Source organism: Phaethon lepturus, unplaced genomic scaffold (assembly GCF_000687285.1).
Source record: "Phaethon lepturus isolate BGI_N335 unplaced genomic scaffold, ASM68728v1 scaffold5273, whole genome shotgun sequence".
Taxonomy (NCBI): Eukaryota; Metazoa; Chordata; class Aves; order Phaethontiformes; family Phaethontidae; genus Phaethon; species Phaethon lepturus.
The window spans coordinates 341-16,917 of record NW_010531092.1 but is presented as its reverse complement, the minus strand read 5'-3'; the positions used below and the strand labels follow the sequence as shown (position 1 = coordinate 16,917).

The window sequence follows — 16,577 nt, the reverse complement described above, 5'->3', positions numbered from 1 at the left end:
AACTGTTAGAATTACATGTGGGCACATAGCTGGTTCACTTGATGGTTTACTTCATTCAGAACTGTCCTGCCTGCTACAAACAGGATAAACCAGTGAGTGTAAAAGCAACGAGGCACAGGCACAGCCACAGCCACAGTTACAGCAGTTCAACTAAATCAGGGCAACTAAACCAGTACAACTTCACATCTTAAGACTGATGAAATCTTTATGCATAGATAAGCCATTGGATTTGCCTAGCATATCTCCCCGGTGAAGCTAAATGCTTGACTGCTGTTCAGAAATTACTTGTAGCAAAAAATAACATTGGGATGAGCAGACAGAATTTTGTTTTAGGGCTTTGGTTATTAAAAACTACTCTCTCCACTCCTTTGCTCGCCTTGGACGTGAAGGGTTGGCCAGCAGTGTCACTTGGTATGTCATCAATTTGGGAGCTATTCCAGAGCATTGGGCAAAAACCAAGCTCAAAAGTGAGAAAACCAGTACCATGCTCGCATGTGACCCGTGAGGGTCTCTCCATAATGACCCCAGAGGCTGACAGTGGCTTGGGCCAGAAAGGACCATAGAAAAAAAACTGGTAAAGGAACTATACTGCTAGCAGTTGCGTGAAGTTAAGCCATTATTTCAAGAGTTCACATCCAAGCTAACGTGTTCAAGCAAGGAAAACTCCTGCCCTTTTTTGCCAGGCACCTGCTAAAGTATGGGTAAGGCTGTATCTGACATTACAAGCAGCATTCTCAAGCAGACTGTGATCAGAGAGGAAATAACAGGAGAGAAACTTTTGAAGCTTATCTGAATTGAAATTTCAAATGAAAATGGTGATGGCTAATGAAGCACTCTGACACAGGCTTTTGAAAGAGATAGTAATTTGATTTTGAACAGAGCTTTACATTCATGCATAAAGCTGCCTATGAAACAGCATACGATGTACATGTTCCTGAAGGTAAAATAACACCTTTAAAGCATATCGAATATGGACACCAATAGGAAATTTGTCGAGAAAGAACTCGTAACTGTGTAACATAAAACCAAAATAAAAACCTGAAGTTCAACCTGCAGTTAAGCCTACAGCTACATACTCGAGTGCTTCAAGGATTCTGTGCTATGCAATCAACAGCCACCCCCAGGTTTATCAGATGCCTTCCCAAGTCTCTCTGTAGTAACCTGATCCTGATAAACAGCTACGAGTATATACTTTGGCATCATCCCCCTGCTCCGCTGCTGTACTCAGGAGTGGCCTCACAGCAGGAGAGGAGATCTAAAAGACACTGCACAACAGAAACTGTTTTAACGGACAGCTCTAAACTGAATTCTTGTCTACATGTATTTACAGCCATAATTGTATGAAAGCTAACTCCTCCTTCTAGAGTAACACTGCCCATGAAGGAGAAGGCACCCATACCATATCAAGACAGTTTCTTTTAGGTTGTTGGACCAATTGGTTGGCAAAGTAAGACAGCGAGCAGGCGGGGGGCGGGGGGGGGGAAGAATGGGATAGAAGGGGGGCGGGGGGGGGGGGGGGGGGGGGGGGGGGAAGAATGGTATGTTCTTTCTCAAGAAGCTCAGCTTATTCAACCTTTGTGTCTCAAGGCTGATTCAGAAGGAATATGTAACTGAACTCTTACCAGACACGATGGCTGCAGAAGTTTCCTGCCCAATCTGAAAGTATTCTTAAGAAAACACCAATAAAATGGAAAACAGGTAAACTATCAAAACTCACCATGATTCTGAGTTTACAGCACACGCTCTGACCTTCAAATAGTCTCCGAACTATTTATGAAAACACAGAACAACCTGATTTTATTAGTTTCTGTGGAGTATTAATTCAGAACGTTACTGTTACGTGAAGTTCTGGAAGAATAAGAAACCTAATTGAATAATTTTGATGAAAGCCTTAAGGATTTTAACTTTTGACATTAAAATTTGCTTACATGTCCCATGTGAAAACTAGATGAAGAAAAAAAAGCCTGAAAGCACTATTCTACAGTCTTTTAGAAGTGTTTCCATCCGGTTCTTAGGCCTATTTTGTTTTTTCTACACAGCATTTTGGAGCAGTGGAGTGGACATGCAACATGCAATAATTAGAGGCCTGAACATGAAATAGTATTTGTTTGTTTGTTTGTTTGAAAGGGTTTTATTCAGTTTTCTGACGCTTGTTTTAAATAAAATGACATATTAAAAAACACCATATGAGCAGTACGAAAAACAAGGACTTCAGTCATCACGTTTTAGTATAAAAGTTCTGTTCAGTTAACTAAAAGAATTCAATGACAACATCAGTTGGTCTAATGCAATGATTCATGTGGTCATACTTAATTCTAACCTAAACCCAAGTTAACACATCTAAATTCCTGATTCCAGTAAACACCACCACTATATTTTGTCAGTTAATCTGTTAATATTTACAGTATTTTAGTATCTTCGGTATCCCCCCCCTCCTCTTCCACCATATGGATCACCATAGCCTCCCCTGCCACCATAACCTCCCCTGCCACCATAATCTCCCCTGCCACCTTGGAAGCCACCTCCACCTCTTCCACCACCTCTGAAACCTCCACCTCCAAAAGCACCACCTCCTCCTCCTCCTCTACCCCCTCCACCTCCCCAGTTGCCCCTTCCACCACCACCCCCACCTCCCCAGCCACCTCTTCCACCACCTTCTTGTCTTTTTTGCCAAGGAGGCATTTCAGGAGGAGGTGGTTCAATCTCTGTTGGCCTGCCTCCACGGTCAGGTACTCTCCCCATCAGAACCTATGTGGAAAAACAGGTCATTTTTAGTTTAAAAACATAGTAATAACTTGAAGGGACACAGGGTTCTTCTATGGACAAATACATGCTGCCTGCTCTTTACAGGAAATATGGTCCCCTCAGTGTAGAGCTTGACAGCAGAATCCCTATTTCCTATCGTCGTAACTTGCTACAACACAATAGAACTCTGAAAGTGATCCCATTTTCCACCTGTAAAATTGAAGTAACTGCAACTAGCTAACTCATATTACTTTTGTGAAATCTTTATGAAGAAAACTACATGTATGTGAAGTATTAGTATTGCAACAAGCAATATACATAATTCATATATAAAATACATAAATATATATTCATATAGAAAAGACTCCTTATGATGCAGCTCTACTACTTAAATTTCAAAGTTCAAGTTCAAACCTAATCAGCTGGCAAAAAAACAACTGGTAAACTGATGTGCAACTCCAAAAGGAACACCAGTTTGCCTGAGATTAGAAACTACTGATGCTCAGTAGAGAGCTAGAATGGACAAAATATATAACATGCTGCAGTAACACTTCCAAAAAAAAAAGAGGAAAAAAGGGATCTTGACTTTGGTGGATGTTACTCAGTGTACAAAAAGGGAGACTGTACTGGACAAAGTTACACAAAACATTAAATCAAAGAACAATGAGGTATCCAAGTAGGTCTTCTGTTGTTGTTCTCCTATTTCCTAAACTCTCTGTGATAAGTGTTAACATACCTTGGGCAGTCACAGGCACTCCAATTAAAGTCCTCTCAGGAAAAAACAAAAACAAACCCAAAAACTTTCTCTGAGATCCTGCACTAATTAAGAAATCTCAGAATCTCTGGGATCAAAACATATTAAAGGGTATCTAAGTGAGGCAGAAAACTTTAGAAAAATCTGTAAAAAAAGGATTAATAAGAACAGGCTTAGTCCCCATTTGAATGGTGAAACTAATATCATTACTTGCAAGTGTCAGCTTTTATCATACACAAGAAAGTAGTACGATGTTGATTTATTACTGTAGCCAAACCAAATAATTTTACTTCGCAGCACTTCCACAGAAACTTCTGTGATTTATAATACACTGATAAACTAAAGACGTTGGTTTTCAAAGCCAACAACATAATCCTGGCAACAGGTAGCCCAGGAACTGATACCAGAAAGACTTATACATCTCCTTAACTTGAGGTGTGCAGTTCCACTGAACGCAAAAGGTCATTTACGCGTGCATGCACATGCAGTTCCCACCTCTGTTCCCTCATCTAGACTACTGTTTCATCCTGTCGCATGACTGACTGTGTAATAAAGATTAAAAAAAGAAGTTGCTGCAATGTTCACTGGAATGCTGCAAATCTTCCTTTCTTAAAGCACCAGATATCTTGCAAAAGGAAATGAAAATATTAAGCAAAGAGTATAATTCCAGAATTACTTTTGATAGGTCTGTAAACTCCCATGTCTTTTTATCACATCCCAGAAAGAAAAAGTATACCTTGTTGATCGCACAGACTGTATTTTCCCGTGTTGATCCACTACTTGTTCTTATGATCTTCGATAAATCTTCTCGAGCAGCAAGAAGGTGAGCTAATGTAATAGTTGACTTTGGAGATAATGCATAGCGCTTGGGCTGATAGATTCGTGCTATGTCATCTGTTTTTACCTAAATGATAAATTAAAACAGACTTACTTGCTAGGCATGAAACACACAAACACACCATAAACTATGTATTGGCCTCAGTTAAGTTTCAAATTGAGCACATGGTGTAATGTCTGAAAATCTAGGTTTTCTTACAAAATATAGAGCCAGTTGTTACCAATTCTCTGCATATCAATGGAGCTATTGTACAAAAAATGCTGCTGATTATGTTTAATTGATGTTGAAACTTAGCACTATTACAAAAGAAACTCTCCTATGCACTGGCATCAAACAGATTCTTTGACATTTTCCAACATATCTAAAGATTAAAATTTAAGAGTCCAAACTGCTCTCTCCAGAGCTTTTGTAGCCATATTTAACAGATCACTTCTAAATGTGATGAAAACAGAGCAGCTTCAAAGTAAGGTCAGTTTGGAAAAAACATTTAAAATATATCAATGCAACAAAACACTTGTATAAGCCATGAAAAAGTGAGACTGAGAAGGGGAGAAAATAAGATTTTTTCCAAACACACTTTGATGTTTATTTGTTTAACAAACAATAAAAATAAATAGACTTTCTAGGAACTTCTAGAATATACACTTGTTGGGAACTTCTAGAATGATCTTCAAAGTAAAAAACCAATTTGATCTTGGATGGATCAGACAACAGGTGCTGTTCCTTTACATGGCTGTTTTGCTAGGCAATTACTACACTATTTATGGATCCATTTCAGTCTGCAAACTTACCCCTCTTGGAGACTCAACAAGTTTAAAAAAACCAACACAAAAATGTCACATCATCAAAAGCAGAGGAAGGTATAAATAGCTATTTAATAGTGGGGGAAAAAAGGCAAGCTAACAAATAAATTAAAAAAAGGACAATAATTTGCCTCTTGACTTAAAAAAAAAAAATCTAAATTATATCAATACCGAAGTATTTTCAATCTCCAAAACCTTTTTGGAGAAGCTATAAACACACATTTCTACAGGAGAAATAAGGAAAAAAAGATTAAAAATCATATGTAATTTTGAATTAATATGTAACCTGGTTATTTCTGTAACTGCATGCTATTTCACATCAGTTGTCTTTATAAGACAGGAAAATGAATCATCTTACTACTTTATCATTATTAAAAATCTTTTTAAACTATTGTTCTCTTGTGAAAGGGTATTTATTGTTTTTTACATTGTTTGAATGGAATAATATCAAGTGACTTAAAATTTTAGTCTAAGTTAGTCATCAGTTAAAATTAACTACATTTTAGCAGTATACTTTAAATGTGAAAATATACAGTTGTATTGGAATAGCTATAAGGAAGTTGTATACATAGGGACACCTCTTGGCTTCTGTGAGCTAAATGCCCTCCTTTTCCTTTCTTGCAGCATAAGAGCATTCAGAACCCCTGCTAAAATTAAACAGTGAGCCATTCCAAAGCAGCATAGCAGCATCTAGACTCACGTCTTCCAGTGATACTTAGCAAGCTTCATGAAACCTATTCTATCTGCATGTGTCAACAACAAATTGTGACACTAGAAAGACCTGTAACAATCCATAATTTCAGCAAGCTTTCCAAGTTTTAAGACTTATCCATCTTAAGTTTTCTACAGGAACTTCTGGAAGGAAAGTCGATCTTGCAGCTCATAAGCAAAAACATCCGCCTCCAGCTTCCCACATACATATTCATCAAATTACAAACTTTTTGTATCTGATCTCCCTATCCTCTTGTATAGAAACAATATATATTTCTATCTCAGAAATATCAGACTGGTTAAATCATGAGTATTTTTTTAATATACAGAGCGCTAGGAAATAGTAAAAATGAAATTATCACAATTAAAATGATACCAGCAGAGAAAATCCAGAGGAGCCGTTTGGAATTTTTAGCCACCTGAAGGATTACAAGTAATTGTGTCCTCTTCTCATACAAGCTGCTATTCAAATAACCTGTTCAACTGACCATCTGTTTGTTCAGTAGCTTTGAATCCAAGATAGGCAGCAGTCACTGTAATCTCACTGACTTTATGGGCAGCCACTCTTTGCACCCAACCTATGTTAAGGCCCAGTGTTTTTCTTCATCTTGCATCTGCATAAGAAATGCTGAGCCTCCCTCCTAGTTTACTTGATTGGAGGCGGGTGGATATAGTAAAGAAAAAGGGGAGATGTGAACTTATTAAAGTGAGAAACCCCAACAGAGCACACTAGAATTAGTAATTGTGAAGCTATAAACAGTCACAAAGGATGGACTATGCTATCTGGTCCAATCCTTCCCCTTTCTGAATATCTAGGACTTGGATGTTACAGCCCAGGATGAGAAACTGTCTAGAAAGAAAACAACAGTAATGTAAGTGTATTTACATGGTATGTGTATTTGGTAGGAAGACCTGGGGAATTGTTGCAGACTCCTTCCTACAGGAAGCAAAAACCCCAGCAAGCTTACCTTTGCTCTATCTGACCAGCCGAAAGACTGTACTGTCACATCTAGCCTCTTCATTAACATACGTCGGCGGCATTCGTACTCACTGCGAAGAGCATCATTGATTTTTTCCAATCTTTCCTGCAGTGTTACAATAAAAAAATCCAAACATTCAAGTCTATAAATTTATAGAAGTTCAATTTAAAGTTAACCCCATTCAGCAACTAAGTTGTCTATCCCCAGGTGACCACTATAAAATTAGGAGTGCATCTGTGTAGTGTTACAGTAGTACGTATACACAAAATATTTTGAAAGTTAATAAATGGGTGAATCAATACAAAGTCTGTTTTATAACATTAATTCCGGAAGTATCTGATTAGCATTGTTAATATTTAGCAATTGAATTTTAGTATTAACATTTAACAGTGACTGTAAAATGGACAAAGTTAGATGAAGCCATGTGCATTGATTTTGACCGTCCTGTTAAATACAGAAAAGAAATGGAGACTTTTTTTTACCACTTGGTCAGAATTCAGAGGTTTTGTTAGCAGTGATTTCCCCACATGGTTATTTTGAACTTTTGAGAGAATGTCCTTTATCTGAAACAAAACACATACTTCTTCTCAGAATACAATCAATATTTACATTTATTTCAGAACAATTTGAAGTAATCACAATTTGCTACTCGTAAAATCAAATATAGCACATTTGTTTTAGCAGACGCATAAAGAGAGATACGCATCTTATGACTTATCATTCATTACAAAAACATTTCCTGAATACTTCCACTACATGACCAGCCTCTGTACAAAAATATTTTGTGGCACACCACTTCTCCTCCCAATTATAATAGAACAATATCTATATGGCAAATTTATCAAGTGCATGTAGGCAGTAGGACTAATTAAACTACTCATTTTACTTATTACTAAGTGTTGTAACCACAACTAAGGAAGTGTAACAATTGGAAGCTAAGGAGTTCTGTTGCCAAATGCTAGACTTGGCTACAAAAATCTGGTGATTGATGCTAGTAAGAAAGGCAGGAGGTATGATAGGTATGCAGTCATTCTCTCTCACTAATTTTCTTCTAATTCTATAATTGATTCCATTTGACATTATGTTTAAGACTTTTGCATTCACTCCAAATCAGCCTTGCTTATACTTTTTCCATTAGTTTTTTGCCCTCAATGATCAGAGATGAAGTATGCTCCCTCTGCCTTCCAAACTCTTGCATTCTCTTCTCTCATTACAAGAAACCTCTACCTCCTCTTCTTTGGCACTGCTCTTCTAAAACCGTTATCATGAATGCTCACACCACTCGTACATAACTTTTCAGCCAACTGACTTTTCAGCTGGAGTAGACTACATGCGTTCCTGCAAATTCCACACACGATCTTATGGGGAGAACTACATCTTCATTTGCTTTTGTAAATAATTATGGAGAACCAAGTCAAACAAGACTAAAACTAGAGTTAATTTTCTTTTACATGTCATAAGGAAGGATTAAGGTAGTGCATAATCTACAGTAAAACCTATAGCTGAGGACAGCCATTAGATATATTTGCAAGTATTTATAAGACTTCGTGTAGGCACACAGGCATTTACATTATATTTATCCTACAGGTATGGTTCAAAGCTGACTCCTCCAGTATTATCTTAGTTCATCTTGTCAGAGTTTTAAGCTCTACATATTACAGAAGTATCATCTCCAGGGATCACTATGAAAAAAAACCCTCTAGGAGACAGAAATAAAATTCTAGAGCACCTAGTTATTTGATTAAAGAAAGCTACTTGAAAAGAAGTACTTGATAAATCAACTCTCATATTCAGGGATTTTGCAATTATCTCATTTTCCTTTTTTTTTTGCATATACCAAGGAAAGAATCTTATCTCAAATTTAGTGTGAAAATCAAGGTGCATATTTTGTTCTTTTTACATCACTTTTGGGCAGCACTGTGGCAAGTTAAAAACACAATGCCTCCAGAAAAAGTCTGAAGTAAAAAATATTGTGCAGTGAGCAAATTATGGGGAAAACAGTGTTTTGACTCCAGCAGAAAAGACAGGCTAGCAGTATCTGAAAAGTGGCAATCTAGTTACTGTAATATTCCCTGCTATTATACTCCACCCTTATCAAAAAAGAGGTTACAATAAGGGGTGAAGTTCAGTTCCATGTATCCTACTGATCGCTACACTCCTCTGCTAATTCTTGTTTCTTTGCAACCTTTACTTTGTTTACAAAAAACCCTCCAGGGTTGTCTGATTTGTCTGTCTTCCAAATGTAGCCAACTTGTTTTGATTTTAGTGAAGCATGCACATGATGCTTCCCAATCTACTTCAAAATTCAAATGTACCTAAGCACAAACTATGCTTGAATATAAACAGAAGTCTGAAGAATCAAAAACTGAAGTTAATGATCAACAACATAGAATCAGCATGACAGAAAGAGATGAAGAAATCAGTAATTCGTATAGAAGGAGGAATAAACAGCAGATTAATTAAAAATTCTATTAGGCAAGAGGTGTCTATCCATATACCATTAAGGTCAGAAATAAAACCTCAAAGGTTCTAATGAGTTGAAAGGACGAGAGTCTATCAAAATGAGACTGGCTACTGGAAAAAAACAACAGAACAAAACCAAAACAAATCCTCAATGTAATTTACAGCTATAGAGTGAAAGAACATCTGAAAGCCAGTGATGCTGAATACTATCTAAAGATTAGAATTATTGCAAGTTTGCAGCTGTGAGGGCAGTTAAGAGCCAAATACAACACTGGGCTCCACATACAATAGCCATACATTCTGCCAACAGAAGTCGATCACATTAAATTACCTAACCCAGCACTGCATACTCCTGATCTCCATAAATTGAAAAATGAAAGGAAGTTTAGAAAGAACAATTAAAGAAGAGAATCAGTGAAAGTCAGAACTAGAAGAAACAAGAGCAACTAAATGAAACAATCCTTTATTGACTGGGAAACTACTTCGAAATTTCTGCAACCTTTTCTTTCGAAGTTAAAGAGAATACCTACGTAATTTTATCCAGTGACACGTTTATTAATCAGGTAACATTTAAGGAGGAATATTTTCACTGATGAACTGGTCTATGTTTATGTTTGTGACACACTGTAAAGTCATACCCAGATTACTGAATCTCCACTTTACTCCCTTACTCCCATCAGCAGGACTCTGACAGCATATCCTACAACTACACTGGTGAAACAAGCTGAGCTGCCTTGCAGTTGCAGAATACATCGTCCAGCCTTGACTGATGACAGGGCTATGAGCACAACAGCTTTGACATACACCTGTCTGCCAGAAGACAAGAATGCAACTGATGTGAGAATCTACGCTATACGCTGCATTCCTAAACACGACAGTTGCCCTAGATTCAGAAGGATAAGCAGGAGTTTAAAAAAAAAACAAAACACTACCAAAACCCAGAAAGAAGTCTGCATGTGTAAGCAGGAACAGTAAAAAAAGCAGTGCCCAGATAAGAGCAGTGAAATCATACTCATAAACAAATTGTAACAGCCAAAACACGCTAACATTCTAACATACTCAGCTGTAAAAAGCAAATCAATTAATTAAAAGCTAGATGAAGACGAATATATTTGACTATTTAACACACTGTGTAATCAATGACCTTGGTAACATTAAATATTTTTGGAATTGCTCTGGAAGCTAGTTTAAAAACAAATCAGTGATTGTATTTGTCTGAGACAAAAATATTGACTTCAAAATCTGCTGTATAAAAATATACAGTTTTTCTGTTGTTACTAAGTAAAGGATATCTCTATGTATTTAACGTGACATTTCTCAACTGTAGATTTGTGTCTATACTCCTTTAAAAAAATTTTAGCTCATATTTCACTACCACGTTCCATGTATTTATTAATTACTTTTACCCTCTGTCAATATAGAGCAATAATTTTTATGTTTAACACCATTTGCACAGATAAACATCATATATGCATGCACCTCCAGGGTTTCTAAGATTTTGAAAAAAACTGACCTGGAGAGAGGTATCATTTTATTAATTTAAGTTAAACTATCAACACTTTAAGGAAGGAACATTGTCGTAATTAGTCATAAGGTGTACTGTATAAGTGCAGAAAGATCACCTAAAATCCTAAGCACAAAATATTTTTCACTCATCCTCTGCCTCTCTTCCATTTATTGGTAGATCATTTTAATTTCAATATTAATCTAACATTAAAGACATTTTTGTTTGACCTTTATGTCTGCTGAACAGCACAACTCTTTTGTCTTGTTCCTTGCAACTACATTGATACTTATTGTACAGGCACCATTATGTCTGTAAAATTATTAAACACTAGCAGTTAAAAGCAACACACTAACTTAAATATTAATAAATTCTAGGAAGTATTCCCAAATATTTTTAAAGACAGTCTTCTCATATTTCACTTGAATGTTATTTTAGCTTAGTTTTGATTTCATTTCTTTGGTAACCCTTTATAGTTTCTTTTCATTCTCTACTCTTAGGGGACTACTTTTCACATATTAGAAAACAAATAATGTGGGCAAAAAAATTTAGAAGTCTTTTGAATAATATCATATTAAGAAGTCTTTCAAATAAACAGTATTAGAATGTCACTTCGTAATTAGGTGCAAAATTCACACTATCTTGAGTAGAAAGAAGCCAGAGGTGACCATGAGTTACAAAGCACAACACCAGCAGAAACTTTGCTGAATATTTGATCAATGTTCATTTAGAATTTATTGGGTTTTTGGTACTAAATTTCAAAACGCTTCCCAGAGTTACCCCTTGTAAATGTAGTTTACAAGGGAACAGCACCTTAAAAAACAACTTAAAAATTACTATTATTTTTTCCAATGCTCTAGAATAGAACAAGATATTTAGTGGTAGGAGGCTGTAATACTGTCAACTGATCTCTCATATTTTCTTATGTATGTTGATAACCACTACCCCAGTTTATTACATGAGATGCAAGTTTAAAAGATACTTGCTATGATTGCCTACTCAAAGTCTGAGCTACTATAAAACTCATAGTTTGAATGAAGAAAGCAATCCTGATTTTATACTAGTCTTTTAAATAAACTGACAAATGATTAAAAACAATCAATGTTCTAACGTTCCATACCAAAATACAATGTGTGATCTGTCCCTTTGGTAGATTGCTGCTGCACAGCCAAACTATTCTCAGAACTATTCCCACAGCTACTGACAATGCTGAAGATGCTAGACAGAGACAAAGAGTAGACATGTTGAAATGCTGCAGATACATTTGCAAACTCAATAAAAATACTAGATTAGTATTTAAGTTTCTGTTACAAATTATATAATATAATGCTAAAAACCAACAGTGCAATTTTACACAGAACCCAGTTAAATCAGAAGCAACAAAATATTTGGAAAAAGAAATGGGTAATTTCAAGTGTATTTTTGTGAGAATATAAACAAAAGTAACAAATGGCACTCTGAAAAAATGTTTACAAAGGCAATGAATTCCAGTTGGTGGTATCACTGTTGTAACGCAGCTACATCTACAAATGTAGGTATCTAACTCCACTGTATCAAAATAACTCTGAACCTGTCCTATAATAAAGTAAGGGATGAAGGACAAGAAAACACATAGTAGAAATTCTACAAGATCTCCTGAGAGGTAGGAAAAAAATCCTTTGTTTGCAAGGGATGAAACACGCAGAGAACAAATTACACTATTAATTTGGAGTCACGGAAGATAAACGAACTAGTTATCTCACCTTGCTACACTCACTAAACTGAGTACAAGTGATATAACCACTGTGGAATTGACAGACCTGAAAACCATTGCAAAATAGCCCAGGCAGTATTATTAAAAAAAAAAAAAAAAAAAAAGAAAAGAAAGATTAAAAAAAGGTAAGATGCTTTAAAGATTCTGCTCATTTTAGTATTTATGAAACCATAACAGTTTACATAAACTGTAACAGTAACACCCTACACACCAATTTGAAGCCTGTGATCCTATCTGAAATCTTGGATTTTGCAGAAGATGTCAGATACCAGGAGTCTAATAATTCCAAGACAGCTTTTTAGATTCTCTACGTGTGCGTGAAGGAACTGGCCCACCAGGTCTGGTCTTGCTGTCCTGCAATTGCCGAACTAGAGTCCTACCCCTGTAACATAGGATGAAATTAAATCTGTATCCAAGAAGTGAAGCAAGGAAGTGAGGATGGCTGCAGCCTACACGGATATAAACCCAGCTAACACCCATAGAGGGAGATCAACAGTACCAGGCAAATTTCAAGCAATTAGTTACTAGCTGGAACTCTGACATTTTAACCCTCAGAAAACTGTGCTAGAACTGTTTCTTCATCCTTTCAAAAACGTTTAATGGAAAGACTGGATATAAAGATTTCATTAGAACTAAATAGATCAAGCACAGTTAATAGTGCAGGAATAGGTGTTTTTACCATCACCTGGATGCTGCCTTTTATAAATGAATCTATTAAAGTTTCATCTTGTCACCCTAAAGATGTACAGATGTAAGAAAAGCATGCAAGTAACAGGCCCTCTCCCCAAAACCTCTGAATGTTCAACTGTACACTGGCTGATGAGAAGACGAAGGGGGAGGAAGAAAAAAAAAAGAAGCATAATCATGTAAAATTATTAAACCCAAGGACTCAGCAGCAGAGGGAGATTCATTCCATGTATCTCCCATAATTCTTAAAGGGCAGCAGTCACCCACTCTCTCGCCAAATACTAAGGAGAAGTAAAGAGCAAAGCTTTTAGCTGCCTGACAGAGAAGAGAAATTTCCAGCGGAACAGCCTATTTACTTCTGCAGTGAGGAAGTCAGATTAAGGATCACATCAATGAAACAAGTGAGAAACTGGTGGGATACAAGTGAAAGAACAATCCTGTTGAATAAGGTTTAAGTTGGCTTATTCACTGGCTATTGGTAATTCTGGCATTTTCATCCTCTTCTCCAACTAAGGAAATGTCACTAATAAATCAATACTTGTAATTAAGAAATTCATAAACTAAAAAGCAAAAATTTAAGTCTTGGATATTAAATTTAAATACATTTAATACATCCCAGAAATGACTACAAGTACATAAATGCATAATCAGTTATTACCCAAAGCCTCCTGCCTGCTGCAGCACATTTGAATATGTAACAGGAAAACTATGTTACTTCAACTCACACCTTAAATTTGCAGGGCAAAGTATGTCTCATCAGGTACATCCCATCCTCAGGGAAATGCCAAAATACTGCACCTCATAACTAGAACAGTTTAACTTAAACACTAAGCTGGCTTTCAGAATAAAAATTCCTTTGCACTTGTCAGAGAGTGCTTTTATGAATTAGACTGTCGGGCCCTTAACTCCAAGATGAATGCTTACAGAGATAATGCTTACAGTTTAACAGCAGAGAGAACACATAAAAGCCCATACCTTTTGTTCCGCATTGGTTAACAAGGGAGGAATATCAGAAGATGAGGAGTTTGGCAAGCCCAGCGCATCACAAATAGCTTGCACCTCCTGATAAATTTCACTGTGCTTTTCCAAATGAGAGCCTTTAATTTTCTTGCTGTGCAGTATCTTTAAAGCCTGAAGTTCTGTACTTAGAAATACTAGAGAAAGAAGTGTCATAACAGCAGATTTAGACACACATGAATATTTCTGCATCCACATTCTCATACACAAATACAATATATACATTTATAATAAGACCATGATAAAAGGGAGATTCTTTCTCAGTTCTCTGCTGGACAGGTCAGTACCAGTTTCCCATTCTTCATCTGGACTAACTCTCACCTGACTTCCTACCTTCAGACTACAGATCGTATTTAACTGCTTAACTCACTTCTGCCACCAGACCCCTAGTTCCCTCACTAGTTTCTGATTATCACACTGGTTCCTGCTGCTACTCCTTTGTCCAAGTCCAGCTTAAACCTAGACTTTGCTTCTTTCAATCCCGCTTTCAGCACCTTCAAATCATGTAGCCTTTTCGTTTAAGCTGCCCAGAAACCTCTCAAACACAGGAAGCAAGGTCTCAGTTTCAGCTGAGCTGGGATTAAGAGAGAGATCAAGGAGGCCTCCGTAGGTTGAACCATACTTCACAAAGAAATTTTAGTTTCTACTGAAATAGTTTTCTAATAGCTTCCTATTTTCCACTTCTGCACAAGTGAACTGATGCATGCTCACCTGGGTTGTAATGATTGTACACATATACTTAAATACACATAAAGAATGTAATGTAAACTGTACAGTAACAATAGAGCATGCATGTAAAATACTGTATTATAAATGGGAAAAATGGTTATAACTTACAGAGGAGTTTAAGACAATCGTCTTTCTCTCTTAATCTGTCCTTGATGTCTCCAGATATAAGTGATGAATATGGACAAGCCATTTCTCTCAGAAAGCCACTAATCTCAAGTTGGAAGCTCTCTACATCTTTATCACCTGTGAGAAGAAATAAATGCAAAGTTAATTGCTTTTTACAGAAACATCAAACTGTAACCTAATTTTCTTAACTTATACATTTAAATTGCAGGTTTCAATAGCCCAGACAAAGATTTACCATCTACCACCTTAGTAACATTTTCTTTCTTCTTACAGAAGTCCTACATACAAGCAGACAAGCCTTTTAATAGCTACAGCAATATTGTAATCGTGCTTTGAACAACAAGCCGATGCTACAGCAGTCTTTGGAGATGCGAATACAAATGAACATCACTAGGGAGTGAACAGCATATGTGACAAAGCTGCCTATCAGAGTAATTAATTTTCTGATGAACAAGTTACAGGAGTCATAAGCCCATTATTTTCAAAGGTTGTTTTTAGTTTTACTACTTTTTTGTGAAAACATAAGCAATACAAAATCTCATCCAAGTTCCAGCACTCAACAGAAAGAATGAGGTAGTGCTAGCGAGCAACTCTCGTACCTACACACAGTGCTGAATGGAACACTGCATTGGGCCAACTACCTGTAAATACCAGGCACTAGAATTTAGGCCATCAAAATATGATTACATATAACAACCACTTGTAGGATGTATGAATGTACTTTTTATATTTATGTTGATCTAAAAAAAAAAAATCCAAAAGCATCTTTTTATTTTTCTTTTGAAAGAATCTTTACAAGACCAGACCTTAATCTAAAAGGCACATACATGCAACTATCAGCCTCAGTTTTGGCTACCTTTCAGCTATCTTGTAAACTTCAACACTGTAATTTCTCTATTAGCTGAACAATATGGATCTAAATTCACTGAACAAATATTAAATTCATATACCATCTGTTGAAGTGATGCTTTCTTCCATATTACAAAGTGACTTTATTTGGGAACCTAACCAAATGCAAAGCTCAAAAAATTCTGGTGAAGACAATCCATTTTCTGCTGCTTTGTTCAGGGCTTCCTCCTCCAACAGGGGACCCGTGTACCTGCACAGAGAGGCAAACGTTAGTGATAAGAAGCAAGTTTAACATAAAATATATGTATTTCAAAATCATTTTACTCTAAGCCGATCAGTAACTACACTGAAAGTAATTAATTTTTCTAAGTTACTTTTGTCAAGGAATAATTCAGACTTTTTATAAACACACAAAAAAATGAGTGGTAATTTATAAACAAAATGGTTTCTCAGAAAATAGGAGGAAGGCATTTCACATATCATGTGTATATGAAAACAGTTTCACGTTTCAGCACATGCTAAACTGACAAGAATTCTACTATTAATTCACGTCTTCAGTCAAACGAATTTCCTTCCAACATTACCAACTCACTGCCCTAGAGCACTGGCAACAAGATA

At 36.4% G+C, this 16,577-nt stretch overlaps 1 protein-coding gene across 1 annotated transcript; it reads right to left on the bottom strand.

Moving 5' to 3' along the window:
• Positions 1–2,409: 2,409 nt before the first annotated feature.
• Positions 2,410–16,209, bottom strand: FAM98B (family with sequence similarity 98, member B; the record flags this gene model as incomplete). The annotated part of the gene is made up of 7 exons (XM_010284433.1): positions 2,410–2,748; positions 4,236–4,403; positions 6,820–6,936; positions 7,314–7,394; positions 14,214–14,392; positions 15,093–15,227; positions 16,061–16,209. Coding segments are annotated over 7 exons (1,168 nt in total), but the record flags the coding sequence as incomplete, so codon positions are not given.
• Between the last annotated feature and the right edge of the window lie 368 nt (positions 16,210–16,577).